The following is a 17,990-nucleotide window of genomic DNA, read 5'->3' as shown; positions in this document are numbered from 1 at the left end:
GAATATTATTATTTATATGAACATCACAGTCTATATTACTTGCCAAAAAGCACTGGGAGATATTTTTCTGTGTACGAGTTACACCATAGAAACATATGGGCTTCTCTCCGCAGCGCTGGTGAGGGATCCGACTGGAATCCTACCAGCATACCCAGCAGCCAATCTGTCACTCTGCGCATGTGCAGAACGACTCCCAGGTCATAAACCTGAAAGTCAGAGGCCCGCCGAAGATCGCGAAGGAAGCTCTTATCGGAAAAGCTGTCCTTTGCAATACCAATTGCATATGTTAGTGCAGTGATCGCCATCCCGTTGCTCGCGAGTTACCGGTAGGTCATCATAGTATTTTCGGTAGCTCGCAGAGCACACGGGCTTTGCAAGTCATTGGCACTCCTCCTCCCCTCATTTTTACTATGGTGTCGGCTGTCAGCCAATCAGAGCTCGCGGACCAGCAGTGGTGGCACCTGATTGGCTGTCGGACCGCGAGCTTTAATTGGCTCACTTACTGGCGCCATATTTCAAATGCCCGCCGCTGCCACCAGAGACTCTGCCACCCTCACCGCAGCTGCTCTCCGGAGTCCGGACTTCACAGGAGAGGCGCGCACTGCGCTGTCCTCCCCTTTCGTCCCTCATACATTAGGAGCAGCGCCCGCGACTGTAGAAGAAGCCAGCAGCGGTGAGCACTGCGGGGGGGCACTGTATCTGGCACTATGCGGGGGGCATCATTTGTGTGTGTGGCACTATGCGGGGGGCATCATTTGTGTGTGTGGCACTATGCGGGGGGCATCATTTGTGTGTGTGGCACTATGCGGGGGGCATCATTTGTGTGTGTGGCACTATGCGGGGGGCATCATTTGTGTGTGGCACTATGCGGGGGGCATCATTTGTGTGTGTGGCGGGCATCATTTGTGTGTGTGGCACTATGCGGGGGGCATCATTTGTGTGTGTGGCACTATGCGGGGGGCATCATTTGTGTGTGTAGCGGGCATCATTTGTGTGTGTGGCACTATGCGGGGGGCATCATTTGTGTGTGTGGCACTATGCGGGGGGCATCATTTGTGTGTGTGGCACTATGCGGGGGGCATCATTTGTGTGTGTGGCACTATGCGGGGGGCATCATTTGTGTGTGTGGCACTATGCGGGGGGCATCATTTGTGTGTGTGGCACTATGCGGGGGGCATCATTTGTGTATGTGGCACTATGCGGGGGGCATCATTTGTGTATGTGGCACTACGCGGGGGGCATCATTTGTGTATGTGGCACTACGCGGGGGGCATCATTTGTGTATGTGGCACTACGCGGGGGGGCAATACTTGTAGTTGTGAGGCCACACCCACTTTGTGAGGCCACACCCACTTTCGCAGGAACAAGTGCGCATTGGGGGTAGCTCTTTCAGAGGTTTTGTTTTCCAAAAGTAGCTTACACCCTAATTAAGATTGGAGACCACTGTGTTAGTACATATGCGATTGGTATCTATGCGATTGGCAGTGATGTCAATTAGTACATCCACCTGTTTTGGTCACACTTTCAGCAGAATGATAGTGAATGCCGTTTTTTCAATTTTTATTTTTAAATAAATGTAAAAGTTTGCCATTGTGTCAGGTGAATTAGACTTACTACTATGTTTATCATGCCAGGGCACAATAGGATAAAATAAGAATTTACTTACCGATAATTCTATTTCTCGTAGTCCGTAGTGGATGCTGGGAACTCCGTAAGGACCATGGGGAATAGCGGCTCCGCAGGAGACTGGGCACAAAAGTAAAAGCTTTAGGACTACCTGGTGTGCACTGGCTCCTCCCCCTATGACCCTCCTCCAAGCCTCAGTTAGAATACTGTGCCCGGACGAGCGTACACAATAAGGAAGGATTTTGAATCCCGGGTAAGACTCATACCAGCCACACCAATCACACCGTACAACCTGTGATCTGAACCCAGTTAACAGCATGATAACAGAGTAGCCTCTGAAAAGATGGCTCACAACAATAATAACCCGATTTAGTTAACAATAACTATGTACAAGTATTGCAGACAATCCGCACTTGGGATGGGCGCCCAGCATCCACTACGGACTACGAGAAATAGAATTATCGGTAAGTAAATTCTTATTTTCTCTGACGTCCTAGTGGATGCTGGGAACTCCGTAAGGACCATGGGGATTATACCAAAGCTCCCAAACGGGCGGGAGAGTGCGGATGACTCTGCAGCACCGAATGAGAGAACTCCAGGTCCTCCTCAGCCAGGGTATCAAATTTGTAGAATTTAGCAAACGTGTTTGCCCCTGACCAAGTAGCTGCTCGGCAAAGTTGTAAAGCCGAGACCCCTCGGGCAGCCGCCCAAGATGAGCCCACCTTCCTTGTGGAATGGGCTTTTACAGATTTTGGCTGTGGCAGGCCTGCCACAGAATGTGCAAGCTGAATTGTACTACAAATCCAACGAGCAATAGTCTGCTTAGAAGCAGGAGCACCCAGCTTGTTGGGTGCATACAGGATAAACAGCGAGTCAGATTTTCTGACTCCAGCCGTCCTGGAAACATATTTTCAGGGCCCTGACTACGTCCAGCAACTTGGAGTCCTCCAAGTCCCTAGTAGCCGCAGGTACCACAATAGGCTGGTTCAAGTGAAACGCTGAAACCACCTTAGGGAGAAATTGAGGACGAGTCCTCAATTCTGCCCTGTCCGCATGAAAAATTAGGTAAGGGCTTTTATAGGATAAAGCCGCCAATTCTGAGACACGCCTGGCTGAAGCCAGGGCTAACAGCATTACCACTTTCCATGTGAGATATTTTAAGTCCACAGTGGAGAGTGGTTCAAACCAATGTGATTTTAGGAACCCCAAAACTACATTGAGATCCCAAGGTGCCACTGGAGGCACAAAAGGAGGCTGTATATGCAGTACCCCCTTGACAAACGTCTGAACTTCAGGAACTGAAGCCAGTTCTTTTTGGAAGAAAATCGACAGGGCCGAAATTTGAACCTTAATGGACCCTAATTTTAGGCCCATAGACAGTCCTGTTTGCAGGAAATGCAGGAAACGACCCAGTTGAAATTCCTTTGTAGGGGCCTTCCTGGCCTCGCACCACGCAACATATTTACGCCAAATACGGTGATAATGTTGTACGGTTACATCCTTCCTGGCTTTGATCAGGGTAGGGATGACTTCATCCGGAATGCCTTTTTCCTTCAGGATCCGGCGTTCAACCGCCATGCCATCAAACGCAGCCGCGGTAAGTCTTGGAACAGACAGGGTCCCTGCTGGAGCAGGTCCTTTCTTAGAGGTAGAGGCCACGGGTCCTCTGTGAGCATCTCTTGAAGTTCCGGGTACCAAGTCCTTCTTGGCCAATCCGGAGCCACGAGTATAGTCCTTACTCCTCTCCTCCTTATGATTCTCAGTACCTTGGGTATGAGAGGCAGAGGAGGGAACACATACACTGACTGGTACACCCACGGTGTTACCAGAGCGTCCACAGCTATAGCCTGAGGGTCCCTTGACCTGGCGCAATACCTGTCTAGTTTTTTGTTGAGGCGGGACGCCATCATGTCCACCTTTGGTTTTTCCCAACGGTTCACAATCATGTGGAAGACTTCTGGGTGAAGTCCCCACTCCCCCGGGTGGAGGTCGTGTCTGCTGAGGAAGTCTGCTTCCCTGTTGTCCACTCCCGGAATGAACACTGCTGACAGTGCTATCACATGATTTTCCGCCCAGCGAAGAATCCTTGCAACTTCTGTCATTGCCCTCCTGCTTCTTGTGCCGCCCTGTCTGTTTACGTGGGCGACTGCCGTGATGTTGTCCGACTGGATCAGCACCGGCTGACCTTGAAGCAGAGGTCTTGCTAGGCTTAGAGCATTGTAGATGGCCCTTAGCTCCAGGATATTTATGTGAAGTGATGTCTCCAGGCTTGACCACAAACCCTGGAAATTTCTTCCCTGTGTGACTGCTCCCCAGCCTCTCAGGCTGGCATCCGTGGTCACCAGGACCCAGTCCTGAATGCCGAATCTGCGGCCCTCTAGAAGATGAGCACTCTGCAACCACCACAGGAGAGACACCCTTGTCCTTGGTGACAAGATTATCCGCTGATGCATCTGAAGATGCGACCCGGACCATTTGTCTAGCAGATCCCACTGGAAGGTTCTTGCATGGAATCTGCCGAATGGGATTGCTTCGTAAGAAGCCACCATCTTTCCCAGGACCCTTGTGCATTGATGCACTGAGACTTGGCCTGGCTTTAGGAGATTTCTGACTACCGTATTTGCCGGCGTATAAGACGACTGGGCGTATAAGACGACCCCCCAACATTTCCACTCAAAATATAGAGTTTGTTATATACTCGCCATATAAGACTACCCCCTCTTCCGCACACCTTCCACACACCAAATAAAACGTAAAAGAACATCAGATTTGATTTGATTTCTCAGAAACACAGGCAGGCATTTTGCTATGCTATACTGTACTGTACAATGGTTCAGTACTGTGGTTGGCTGTATACAAAGCCTAATTGGATTGGTCCCTGCCGTCTCCCTGTCACTAGCAGCTGTCTGGTCTGCCCTGTAGTACCAGTATTAAGCCCCCCTCACCTGCAGCTTCCCTGCAGTGCTGCCGCTGTCCCCCCTGCCTAAGCCGCGGTCCCCCCCCCCCCTTCTTATGCATACCAAATCTCTTATACTGTAAGTGCTGCCGATGTCCGCCTGTCACTGCTGAATGTCGGCTCCTGCTCAGTGACATGAGCCGGGTGCTGCACTGTAACAATACGTGCAGCACCTGGCTCCTGTCCCTGTGTAGGAGCCGGACTTCACACAGCTTCACCCGTACACTCACCGTACAGATAGAGGCACTTCACGGGGGAAGTGGGGGGGGGCGGCAGCCAACATCATCTTCTCAACCACCATTGCTGAAAACGGGGGTCCGCCCACGAGGCCACGCCCCCTTATGCTAGGCCGCGCCCCTGTTTCGCGACTTCCCACGCCGGGCGACTTCCCGCCCGGCGTATAAGACGACACCCGGCGTATAAGACGACCCCCCGCTTGGAGGCATGTTTTTCAGGGGGAAAAAGTCGTCTTATACGCCGGCAAATACGGTAGTTCGGATAACTCCCTGGCTTTCTCCTCCGGGAGAAACACCTTTTTCTGGACTGTGTCCAGGATCATCCCTAGGAATAGAAGTCGTGTCGTCGGGATCAGCTGCGATTTTGGAATATTGAGAATCCAACCGTGCTGGCGCAGCACTATCTGAGATAGTGCTACTCCGACTTCCAACTGTTCCCTGGATCTTGCCCTTATCAGGAGATCGTCCAAGTAAGGGATAACTAAAACTCCCTTCCTTCGAAGGAGTATCATCATTTCGGCCATTACCTTGGTAAAGACCCGGGGTGCCGTGGACAAACCAAACGGCAGCGTCTGAAACTGATAGTGACAGTTCTGTACCACAAACCTGAGGTACCCTTGGTGAGAAGGGTAAATTGGGACATGTAGGTAAGCATCCTTGATGTCCAGAGACACCATATAGTCCCCTTCTTCCAGGTTTGCAATCACTGCTCTGAGTGACTCCATCTTGAATTTGAACCTTTGTATGTAAGTGTTCAAGGATTTTAGGTTTAAAATTGGTCTCACCGAACCGTCCGGCTTAGGTACCACAAATAGTGTGGAATAGTACCCCTTTCCCTGTTGTAGGAGGGGTACCTTGATTATCACCTGCTGGGAATACAGCTTGTGAATGGCTTCCAATACTGCCTCCATGTCTGAGGGAGACGTCGGTAAAGCAGACTTTAGAAAACGGCGAGGGGGAGACGTCTCGAATTCCAATTTGTACCCCTGAGATACCACCTGAAGGATCCAGGGGTCCACTTGCGAGTGAGCCCACTGCGCACTGAACTTCTTGAGACGGGCCCCCACCGTGCCTGAGTCCGCTTGTAAAGCCCCAGCGTCATGCTGAGGACTTTGCGGAGGCGGGAGAGGGCTTTTGTTCCTGGGAACTGGCTGTTTGTTGCAGCCTTTTTCCTCACCCTCTGCCACGGGGCAGAAATGAGGCGCCTTTTGCCCGCTTGCCTTTATGGGCCGAAAGGACTGCGCCTGATAATATGGCGTCTTCTTAGGTTGAGAAGCTACCTGGGGTAAAAATGTGGATTTTCCAGCAGTTGCCGTGGCTACCAGGTCAGATAGACCTACCCCAAATAACTCCTCCCCCTTATAAGGCAATACTTCCATGTGCCTTTTAGAATCCGCATCACCTGACCACTGCCGCGTCCATAAACCTCTTCTTGCAGAAATGGACAGCGCGCTAACTCTTGATGCCAGTCGGCAAATATCCCTCTGTGCATCACGCATATATAGAAATGCATCCTTCAAATGCTCTATAGTCAGTAATATACTGTCCCTATCTAGGGTATCAATATTTTCAGTCAGGGAATCCGACCACGCCAGGCCCGCACTGCACATCCAGGCTGAGGCGATTGCTGGTCGCAGTATAACACCCGTGTGAGAGTATAAACATTTTAGGATATTCTCCAGCTTTCTATCGGCAGGTTCCTTTAGGGCGGCCATATCAGGAGAGGGTAGTGCTACCTGTTTAGACAAGCGTGTGAGCGCTTTATCCACCCTAGGGTGTGTTTCCCAACGTGCCCTATCCTCTGGCGGGAAAGGGTACGATGCCAATAACCTTTTAGGAATTATCAGTTTTTTATCGGGGGAAACCCACGCCTCATCACACACTTCATTTAATTCCTCGGATACAGGAAAAACTACAGGCAGTTTTTTCTCACCAAACATAATACCCTTTTTAGTGGTACTTGTATTATCAGATATATGCAATACATTTTTTATTGCTTCAATCATGTAACGTGTGGCCCTAGTGGAAGTCACGTTTGTCTCCTCATCATCGACACTGGAGTCAGAATCCGTGTCTGTGTCTGCCATTTGAGGTAACGAGCGTTTTAAAGCCCCTGATGGCGTTTGAGACCCCTGGACAGGCACAAGCTGAGTAGCCGGCTGTCTCATGTCGTCAACTGTCTGTCGTAAGGAGCTGACACTGTCACGCAATTCCTTCCACAAGCTCATCCACTCAGGTGTCGACTCCCTAGGGGGTGACAACTGTATAATAGGCAATTGCTCCGCCTCCATCTCATTTTCCTCCTCAAACATGTCGACACAATCGTACCGACACACCGCACACACACAGGGAATGCTCTGATAGAGGACAGGACCCCACTAGCCCTTTGGGGAGACAGAGGGAGAGTATGCCAGCACACACCAGTGCGCTATATATATATACAGGAATACCACTATAAAATGTGCTTTTCCCTTTATAGCTGCTGTTAGTATAAAACTGCGCCAAATTAGTGCCCCCCCTCTCTTTTTTACCCTTTTCTGTAGTGCAGGACTGCAGGGGAGAGTCAGGGAGACGTCCTTCCAGCGGAGCTGTGATGGAAAATGGCGCCCGTGTGCTGAGGATATAGGCTCTGCCCCCTCCTCGGTGGCCTTTTCTCCCGCTTTTTAGGGGAGTTCTGGCAGGGGTTAAAATACACCCATATAGCCCTGGGGGTTATATGTGGTGTATTTATGCCAGCCAAGGTGTTTTACATTGCTGCTCAGGGCGCCCCCCCCTAGCGCCCTGCACCCTCAGTGACCGGAGTGTGAAGTGTGCCTGAGTAACAATGGCGCACAGCTGCAGTGCTGTGCGCTACCTTGTTGAAGACTGATGTCTTCTGCCGCCGATTTTTCCGGACCTTTTCTTGCTTCTGGCTCTGTAAGGGGGCCGGCGGCGCGGCTCCGGGACCGAGCTCCGAGGCTGGGCCTGTGTTCGGACTCCCTCTGGAGCTAATGGTGTCCAGTAGCCTAAGAAGCCCAATCCACTCTGCACGCAGGTGAGTTCGCTTCTTCTCCCCTTAGTCCCTCGATGCAGTGAGCCTGTTGCCAGCAGGTCTCACTGAAAATAAAGAAACCTAAAACTAAACTTTTCACTAAGAAGCTCAGGAGAGCCCCTAGTGTGCACCCTTCTCGGCCGGGCACAAAAATCTAACTGAGGCTTGGAGGAGGGTCATAGGGGGAGGAGCCAGTGCACACCAGGTAGTCCTAAAGCTTTTACTTTTGTGCCCAGTCTCCTGCGGAGCCGCTATTCTCCATGGTCCTTACGGAGTTCCCAGCATCCACTAGGACGTCAGAGAAAACAGCAAGTTCTTTGCATATAGAGTAGAAAAGCAAAAGTAGAAAAAAATTACATCTAGTGATGTAGTATCAGTTTTTTGACAATTCCCACTGTGAGAAGTAAATGGGGGAAAGATACGGTGCCCACATTGAAAATGCTTTCTGGATTAGAATAGTTTGGTTTTTGCATCAATAGCTCCAGGTATACAGAGTAGGACACGGCTATAACAACGATTCTAAGTTGCTTTGTGCAATGCTACGTTTTTCATTTGAACAAAAAATGAACTTAATAATATTACAGTGTGCGACTTATGGGATCCTGCAATTTAATAATATAATAGTCACTGAGAGAAAACCACTATAGGTGGATTAATGTAAACTTATACACGGTCAAGTCACATTATTGTGACCACCTCCAACATTTGACGTCGGCAGCGTGTAGCCAATGAAGTACTTCACGTGTCCTGCGCTGGCTTGGTGGGTATATAAGGTGTGTGATAGGCCGTCTGCACACGTATCACTCATTGCTGTCATGGGTAAAAAGGACGATTTGTCCGAGATGCAAAAAGGGATGATTTTCGGCTTTCAGGCCAAGGCTGGCAGTATTACTGACACAGCGCAGTCTGTGAACTGTTCGCGTGCTGCTGTGGTGAAGGTGTATCGTGACTGGACAAATGGCAGCATTGGGAATAACCGACGTGGAAACTGTGAAGCACCACCTGCCACTGATGTGAGAGGACAACGTCTGCTACAAAGGTGCATGAGGGACTACCAACACGCCACAGTGGAGCTGCTCACCGTCAACATGTACCTGTGCCAACCTACCAGCACATATTGAGTCACTCCCAGCCCGTCTAGCTGCTGTCTGTGCTGCACACTGCGGTTACTCTGGCTATTAGCTGGTAGTCATAATAATGTGACTTGACCGTGCACATTTAAAAGGAAACTACGGAAAGGAAAAAATAAAGTTGTGGGTTTTTGTTTTTGTTTTTTTTTGGGGGGGGGGGATTTTTGCTTTTCAGCATTTACACCCACTTAATAGCAAAAGTTTGCAAATAAGTTTTATTAGGGGGAAAAAAAAAAAAAACACAGAAGAACCCTTTGACACTATGAAAGGGAAATTTTGTGTCCATGCAGTAGTAGATAAGGAGGGAAATTCAATTGCCGGCAATGGGTGCAAACTGCTGTTGTCGCTTCATTTAAATGCCAGCAAAGGACCCCCGTCTCGCAACCTTTACCCGGCCGGCCGAATGTTAAATTCGCACATAAGTGTATGCTACCCTAAGGGGTAAAGAACACTTGTGTGAGATCCCGCCGCCGTAAAGTGTGGATGGTGCCGCACTGATTCAGATGGGCAAAGGATTCATCAGCAATTGAATTACCCTAATAGATTGTAAGCCCCACTGGGGATTTATGTAAATTACTAAAACTTCTTTTGAAATCACTGCATAATAATATGGGGCTGATTCTGAATCAGATGCAAATGAGGACACCTCACAGATTTCAGCATACTGAACATGCCAAAGAAAAAAACTGGCGAATATGGACGAAAAGCGCTTGTGGGCGGACCACGCAATACATGAGGTGGGAATTTCTGGACAGCGGCCTTGCAACTGAACAGATGTGTTCTGTTTAGTAGGAGCGTTATGGGAGTTCGGGGGCATATAGGCTAACTTTTGCGCTCAATGGCAGTTTGGAGGCGGAGGTGGGATGCGGTTTCTGATGGATTATACCAGGTATAGCGTTTGTGCAATTCCAGATACTGATGACAGCCGCGGACAGAAACACAGTGGGTGTGACAGGCTTCCACATAGCATAATACAGTAAGCAGCCTGACGACCCCAGATGGAAAAACAGCTGCAGATGCATCCGACACACACTGAGCCCCTATGTGTGGACGATACAAATAACGGTTACTAAATAATTGCATTATAAAGTGTTCAACAGACGTTTTGTTTAAATAAGTAAACTGTGGCCAAGCCTTTGAAGGGGGTTGTGTACAAAATACTGGCAGTCACAACCCCGGCGGTCAGGATGCCGACAGCAGCATCATGTCGGTAAAAATCCCAACGAATCCTGTTAAGTATTTTAAACTTATCCCCTAACCCAAACCCTCCCGAAGCCTAACCCAAACCGTCGCCGTACCCCGTGAGCCTAACCCTAACACTTTCCCTAGTGCCTTACCTCATTATTTACCATGGGGATTCTGACCGTTGGGCTGTTGTCTGTATTCTGACTGGGGGTATTGCGACTGCAGGGATCCTTAGTGCCTCACAGTAACAAAGAGGCAATCACGAGACCGCCTGTCGGGATACCGGCGGTCACAATGCCGAAATCCCGACAAGTGGTGAAATGCCGCAGACGGATTACCGGCACTACAAGATTTTCTCCCTCTATGGGTGACCACTACACCCATAGAGGGAGAATATAACCTGTGGCGAGCGCAGCGAGCCACCGTACCCGCAAGGGTCTTTCTAGCACTCGCCCAGCTGCCGGCATACTGGTGGCCGGGATCCAGCTGTCGGGATCATGGACGCCGGTAGTAAAACGTATGTATTCCCAGTAACACAGTAAAGAGCAGGCCCCAGGCCACAGAATATGCAGCACTTTGGGCTCCAGCAGCAACTAATCTACAAATTCCAATCTGTAATTTCTGAATTTTAGGCGACAACTGCCTGGGTGACAAGAGGCTGCCGCTCATGTTGCCAGACTAGAAAGAAACCACAGACTCTGAATGCCATACTCCACATAAACACACAACATAAGAGATGATGGGGTCCACGATAAACAGCGTTTTAATCTACCTCCTCTTGAAGTCCATCTTGAAGGACTTGAGATAAGGGTCCTGCTCCAACAACTTGTGCAGTTCTGGAACCAGCACCTCCTTACTGCCAGCCATGTCGTCATCCATCCCAATGCAATTGACACTATAAGCAACAGAGACACAAGTCTGCATTAATTTAAGGGATTTTCCATTTCAATGGGATTTACTAAATTAAGCTTGGCTGCCACAGACCAGACACACAACATACCCTGTCGTGTCAATGACCCTGTATCACCTTGACAGGGAGCACAGCCCCTGACACGTGTCCTGTGAGAGCCCTGCACTTTCCACACATCATGCATATTTACGCTAGAAATACAATGCAACAGCGTTCTAATAATGCATTACTGGAAAATTACATAAAAATGGATATCCAAACCAACCCAAATAAAGTTAGTCTAAAGGATAACCAAACACATACTGCACAGCAAAAACATAATTACATAAGAGATAACGTGGAAGTAACACTGTATGTTCACAAGTTTAGTCTGTAACAGATAATAAATTGGGAAATGGTGTCACCACAGGGACAAATAACTGTCAGCTAAAACTGAAACATGCAGCTGAAGGGTGAATATCCACAGAGTGCAGTACATGCAACCATGTGCTGCATATATATGTATATGTATGTGTGTGTGTGTGTGTGTGTGTGTGTGTGTGTGTGGGTGGGTGGGTGGGTGCACAGGGTTGCAAATATACTGCACGGCTGCTGAATACTCTCCCTTATATAGCATTGCTCTCACCCTGCGTCCTCCATGCTGCTCAGTAGAAGCTGTGAGATCAGGCTCAGGCTGAGGACGTGCTGCTGTCACTGTATGAGGTGCTACCGGGCCCTCCCACATGCAGACCTTTACGTTTTACCAGTCACTTCCTGGTTCTGGAATCAGGTGACTGGCTCTGCCCAATCAGCGTCCAGGTCTGGCAATCATGCAAGTCCCCTATCTGCAACCATACAGGGAAAAGCAGGAGGTGCTTCCTCCCCTGCCAGCTCATTGGAGGTGCGTGCTGCTGCTGAGCTGGGCTCACGTGGGTTTTATTATTGTTGTGCTGGAAACTGGCAGATTTTCACGAGGCTGAAGTTAGCTTCTTATTCACTGATTTTATTATATGTTAATTGTTGTTGGACATTCATTTGTACAGTATATGGTGTTATAATGACATTAGCTAAAACAAAAGTATGACACTGATGTAAATTGCAAATACAGTTATGTCGCTGTACAGTGCTACACATTAACAGTCATTTCTCTAACGTCCTAGTGGATGCTGGGAACTCCGTAAGGACCATGGGGAACAGCGGGCTCCGAAGGAGGCTGGGCACTCTAGAAAGATCTTAGACTACCTGGTGTGCACTGGCTCCTCCCACTATGACCCTCCTCCAAGCCTCAGTTAGATTTCGTGCCCGGCCGAGGTTGGATGCACACTAGGGGCTCTCCTGAGCTCTTAGAAAGTTATAGTCTTAGAATTTTTTTTTTTTCAGTGAGACCTGCTGGCAACAGGCTCACTGCAGCGAGGGACTAAGGGGAGAAGAAGCGAACTCGCCTGCTTGCAGCCGGATTGGGCTTCTTAGGCTACTGGACACCATTAGCTCCAGAGGGATCGACCGCAGGCCCAGCCTTGATGTTCGGTCCCGGAGCCGCGCCGCCGTCCCCCTTACAGAGCCAGAAGCAGGAAGATGGTCCGGAAAATCGGCGGCATGAAGACATCCTGTCTTCACCAAGGTAGCGCACAGCACTGCAGCTGTGCGCCATTGCTCCTCATACACACTTCACACTCCGGTCACTGAGGGTGCAGAGCGCTGGGGGGGGGCGCTCTGAGGCAGCAATAAAAACACCTTGGCTGGCTAAAATACCTCAATATATAGCCCCTGGGGCTATATATGAGGTAAATACCCCTGCCAGAATCCCAAAATAAGCGGGAGAATAGGCCGCGAAAAAGGGGCGGAGCCTATCTCCTCAGCACACTGGCGCCATTTTTCCCTCACAGCTCGGCTGGAAGGAAGCTCCCTGGCTCTTCCCTGCATTTCTACAATACAGTAAGAGGGAAAAAGAGAGGGGGGGCACTAAATTGGCACTGTATACAGTATAAGCAGCTATTAGGGACATAACTCAGTTAGTCCCTGTATATATATAGCGCTCTGGTGTGTGCTGGCATACTCTTACTCTGTCCCCCCAAAGGGCTTTTGTGGGTCCTGTCCTCTATTTGAGCATTCCCTGTGTGTGTGGAGTGTGTCGGTACGGCTGTGTCGACATGTTTGAGGAGGATAATGATGTGGAGGGGGAGCAGATGCCTTTAGCAGAGATGTCACCCCCTGCGGGGCAGACACCGGAGTGGATGGTATTATGGCAAGAAATGAGTGCACGTATAGACTCCTTACATAAAAAATTTGACGACATGCCGACTGTGGGACAGCCGAGTCTTCAGCTCGTGCCGGTCCAAGGGTCTCAAAAGTCATCAGGGGCTCTAAAACGCCCGTTATCTCAGGTGGCACAGGTAGATGTCGACACGGATACTGACGCCAGTGTCGACGACGATGAGTCAAATTTAATGCCCGTTAAGGCCATTCGCTGCATGATTGAGGCAATGAAAGAGGTGTTAAATATTTCTGATTTACATCCAGGTACCACAAAAAAGGGTATTATGTTTGGGGAGAAAAAACTACCTGTAGTTTTTCCCCCGTCAGATGAATTAAATGAAGTGTGTGAAGAAGCGTGGGCTTCCCCTGATAAGAAATTGGTGATTCCTAAGAAATTACTAATGGCGTTCCCTTTCCCGCCAGAGGATAGGTTACGTTGGGAAACACCCCCGAGGGTGGATAAAGCGCTCACACGTTTGTCAAAAAAGGTGGCACTACCGTCCCAGGATACGGCCGCCCTTAAGGAACCTGCTGATAGAAGGCAGGAGGCGATCCTGAAGTCTGTATATACACACTCAGGCATTATACTCAGACCAGCAATTGCGTCAGCTTGGATGTGCAGTGCTGCCGCTGCATGGTCAGATAACCTGTCAGAAAATATTGACACACTAGACAGAGACACGATCCTGTTAACAATTGACCATATCAAAGACTCAGTCTTATACATGAGAGATGCACAGAGGGAAATCTGCCGGCTGGCATCTAAAGTAAGTGCACTATCTATCTCTGCTAGGAGATGCTTATGGACTCGCCAGTGGACTGGAGATGCAGATTCCAAAAGGCACATGGAAGTTTTGCCTTATAAAGGGGAGGAATTATTTGGGGATGGTCTCTCCGACCTAGTTTCCACAGCAACGTCTGGGAAGTCAGCATTTTTACCCCATGTCCCCTCACAGCCTAAGAAGGCGCCATTTTATCAGGTTCAGTCCTTTCGATCCCAGAAAAATAAGCGGGGAAAAGGAGGGTCTTTTCTGTCTAGAGGCAGAGGCAGGGGAAAAAGGCTGCAGCAAACAGCAGGTTCCCAGGAACAAAAGTCCTCCCCCGCTTCCTCTTCCAAGTCCGCCGCATGACGGTGGGGCTTCACAAGCGGAGCCAGGTACGGTGGGGGCCCGCCTCAGGAATTTCAGCGATCAGTGGGTTCGCTCACAGGTAGATCCCTGGATCCTTCAAATAGTATCTCAGGGATACAGGCTGGAATTCGAGGCGATTCCACCCCGCCGTTTCCTAAAATCCGCCTTGCCGATTGCTCCCTCAGACAGGGAGGCAGTGCTAGCGGCAATTCACAAGCTGTATTCCCAGCAGGTGATAATCAAGGTACCCCTACTTCAACAAGGCCGGGGTTACTATTCCACACTATTTGTGGTACCGAAACCGGACGGTTCGGTGAGACCCATTCTAAATTTGAAGTCCTTGAACACATACATAAAAAAATTCAAGTTCAAGATGGAATCGCTCAGGGCGGTTATTGCAAGCCTGGACGAGGGGGATTACATGGTATCCCTGGACATCAAGGATGCTTACCTGCATGTCCCCATTTACAATTCTCACCAGGAGTACCTCAGATTTGTGGTACAGGATTGCCATTACCAATTCCAGACGCTGCCGTTTGGACTCTCCACGGCACCGAGGGTATTTACCAAGGTTATGGCGGAAATGATGATACTCCTTCGAAAAAAGGGAGTTTTAATTATCCCATACTTGGACGATCTCCTAATAAAGGCACGATCCAAGGAACAGTTGTTAGTGGGAGTAGCACTATCTCAGGAAGTGCTGAGCCAGCACGGTTGGATTCTGAATATCCCAAAGTCACAGCTGGTCCCCACGACACGTCTAATGTTCCTGGGAATGATTCTGGACACGGCCCAGAAAAAAGTGTTTCTCCCGGAGGAGAAAGCCAGGGAGTTGTCTTCTCTAGTCAGAGACCTCCTAAAACCAAAACAGGTATCGGTGCATCACTGCACGCGGGTCCTGGGAAAGATGGTAGCTTCTTACGAAGCAATTCCATTCGGCAGGTTCCATGCCAGAATCTTTCAGTGGAACCTGTTGGACAAGTGGTCCGGATCGCATCTTCAGATGCATCGTTTAATAACCCTGTCTCCACGAACCAGGGTGTCTCTTCTGTGGTGGCTGAACAGTGCTCATCTTCTGGAGGGCCGCAGATTCGGCATACAGGACTGGGTCCTGGTGACCACGGATGCCAGCCTACGGGGCTGGGGGGCAGTCACAAAGGGAAGAAATTTCCAGGGACTATGGTCAAGTCAGGAGACTGCCCTTCACATAAATATTCTGGAACTAAGGGCCATTTACAATGCCCTAAGTCAAGCAAAATCCCTGCTTCTACACCAGCCGGTGCTGATCCAGTCAGACAACATCACGGCAGTCGCCCATGTGAATCGACAAGGCGGCACAAGAAGCAGGACAGCGATGGCAGAAGCCACAAAAATTCTCCGATGGGCGGAGAATCATGTACTAGCACTGTCAGCAGTGTTCATCCCGGGAGTGGACAACTGGGAAGCAGACTTTCTCAGCAGGCACGACCTCCACCCGGGAGAGTGGGGACTTCATCCAGAAGTCTTCAAAATGATTGTAAATCAATGGGGTCGTCCACAGGTGGACATGATGGCGTCCCGCATAAACAAAAAACTAGAGAAGTATTGCGCCAGGTCAAGAGACCCTCAGGCGATAGCGGTGGACGCCCTAGTGACACCGTGGGTGTACCGGTCAGTATATGTGTTCCCTCCTCTACCTCTCATACCAAAGGTACTGAGAATAATAAGAAAGCGAGGAGTAAACACAATTCTCGTGGTTCCGGATTGGCCAAGAAGAGCGTGGTACCCGGAACTTCAAGAGATGATCTCAGAGGACCCTTGGTCCCTGCCGCTCAGACAGGACCTGCTACAGCAGGGCCCCTGCCTGTTCCAAGACTTACCGCGGCTGCGTTTGACGGCATGGCGGTTGAACGCCGGATCCTGAAGGAAAAGGGCATTCCGGAGGAAGTCATTCCTACGCTTATTAAAGCCAGGAAAGATGTTACGGCAAAACATTATCACCGCATATGGCGGAAATATGTTGCATGGTGCGAGGCCAAAAAGGCCCCAACAGAGGAATTTCAACTGGGTCGATTTCTACATTTCCTGCAAGCAGGAGTGAATATGGGCCTAAAACTAGGCTCCATTAAAGTACAGATCTCGGCTCTGTCGATTTTCTTTCAAAAGGAACTAGCTTCAGTACCTGAAGTTCAGACATTTGTGAAAGGAGTGCTGCATATTCAGCCCCCATTTGTGCCTCCTGTGGCACCGTGGGATCTCAACGTGATGTTGAATTTCTTGAAATCACATTGGTTTGAGCCACTAAAAACCGTGGATCTGAAATATCTCACGTGGAAAGTGGTCATGTTATTGGCCTTGGCATCAGCCAGGCGAGTGTCAGAATTGGCGGCTTTATCATGTAAAAGCCCTTATCTGATTTTTCATATGGATAGGGCAGAATTGAGGACTCGTCCCCAGTTTCTCCCTAAGGTGGTGTCAGCGTTTCACCTGAACCAGCCTATTGTGGTGCCTGCGGCTACTAAGGATTTGGAGGACTCCAAGTTGCTAGACGTTGTCAGGGCCCTGCAAATATATGTTCCAGGACGGCTGGAGTCAGAAAATCTGACTCGCTGTTTATCCTATATGCACCCAACAAGCTGGGTGCTCCTGCTTCTAAGCAGACTATTGCTCGTTGGATTTGTAGTACAATTCAGCTTGCACATACTGTGGCAGGCCTGCCACAGCCTAAATCTGTCAATGCCCATTCCACAAGGAAGGTGGGCTCATCTTGGGCGGCTGCCCGAGGGGTCTCGGCTTTACAACTTTGCCGAGCAGCTACTTGGTCAGGGGCAAACACGTTTGCAAAATTCTATAAATTTGATACCCTGGCTGAGGAGGACCTGGAGTTCTCTCATTCGGTGCTGCAGAGTCATCCGCACTCTCCCGCCCGTTTGGGAGCTTTGGTATAATCCCCATGGTCCTTACGGAGTTCCCAGCATCCACTAGGACGTTAGAGAAAATAAGAATTTACTCACCGGTAATTCTGTTTCTCGTAGTCCGTAGTGGATGCTGGGCGCCCATCCCAAGTGCGGTCTATCTGCAATACTTGTACATAGTTATTGTTAACTAAATCGGGTTATTGTTGAGCCGTCTGTTGAGAGGCTCTATCGTTTCATACTGTTAACTGGGTTTCATATCACGAGTTGTTCGGTGTGATTGGTGTGGCTGGTATGAGTCTTACCCGGGATTCAAAATCCTTCCTTATTGTGTACGCTCGTCCGGGCACAGTACCTAACTGAGGCTTGGAGGAGGGTCATAGTGGGAGGAGCCAGTGCACACCAGGTAGTCTAAGATCTTTCTAGAGTGCCCAGCCTCCTTCGGAGCCCGCTGTTCCCCATGGTCCTTACGGAGTTCCCAGCATCCACTACGGACTACGAGAAACAGAATTACCGGTGAGTAAATTCTTATTTTTTTTGGTATCCTTTGTAGTAGTGTATATATAGTGACACGCATAACTTATAGTTATATACACAAATACAGCTCACCGCCATACAATAAGACATTGCATTATCCCCAAGGGTGGTCTTCAGTAT

General features: G+C 49.5%; 1 protein-coding gene across 2 annotated transcripts in view; it reads right to left on the bottom strand.

Annotated features, from left to right (window-relative positions):
• GBE1 (1,4-alpha-glucan branching enzyme 1) overlaps nucleotides 1-11,931 on the bottom strand; it is a 446,779-nt gene extending 434,848 nt beyond the window's left edge. The window contains exons 1-2 of one of the 2 annotated variants that reach the window (XM_063956309.1): nucleotides 11,700-11,931; nucleotides 10,937-11,059 (exon numbers count right to left, since the gene is read on the bottom strand). In XM_063956309.1, coding sequence (XP_063812379.1) covers nucleotides 10,937-11,059; nucleotides 11,700-11,713 — 137 coding nt within the window. In that variant the 5' untranslated portion in view covers nucleotides 11,714-11,931. Of the gene's footprint in view, nucleotides 1-10,936; nucleotides 11,060-11,164; nucleotides 11,265-11,699 lie in introns of those variants that run through there. The other variant, XM_063956310.1, reaches the window with a different exon arrangement.
• Between the last annotated feature and the right edge of the window lie 6,059 nt (nucleotides 11,932-17,990).

The sequence above is a fragment of the Pseudophryne corroboree genome, chromosome 2, assembly GCF_028390025.1.
Source record: "Pseudophryne corroboree isolate aPseCor3 chromosome 2, aPseCor3.hap2, whole genome shotgun sequence".
Taxonomy (NCBI): Eukaryota; Metazoa; Chordata; class Amphibia; order Anura; family Myobatrachidae; genus Pseudophryne; species Pseudophryne corroboree.
This window is presented reverse-complemented; position numbering and strand designations above follow the sequence as displayed.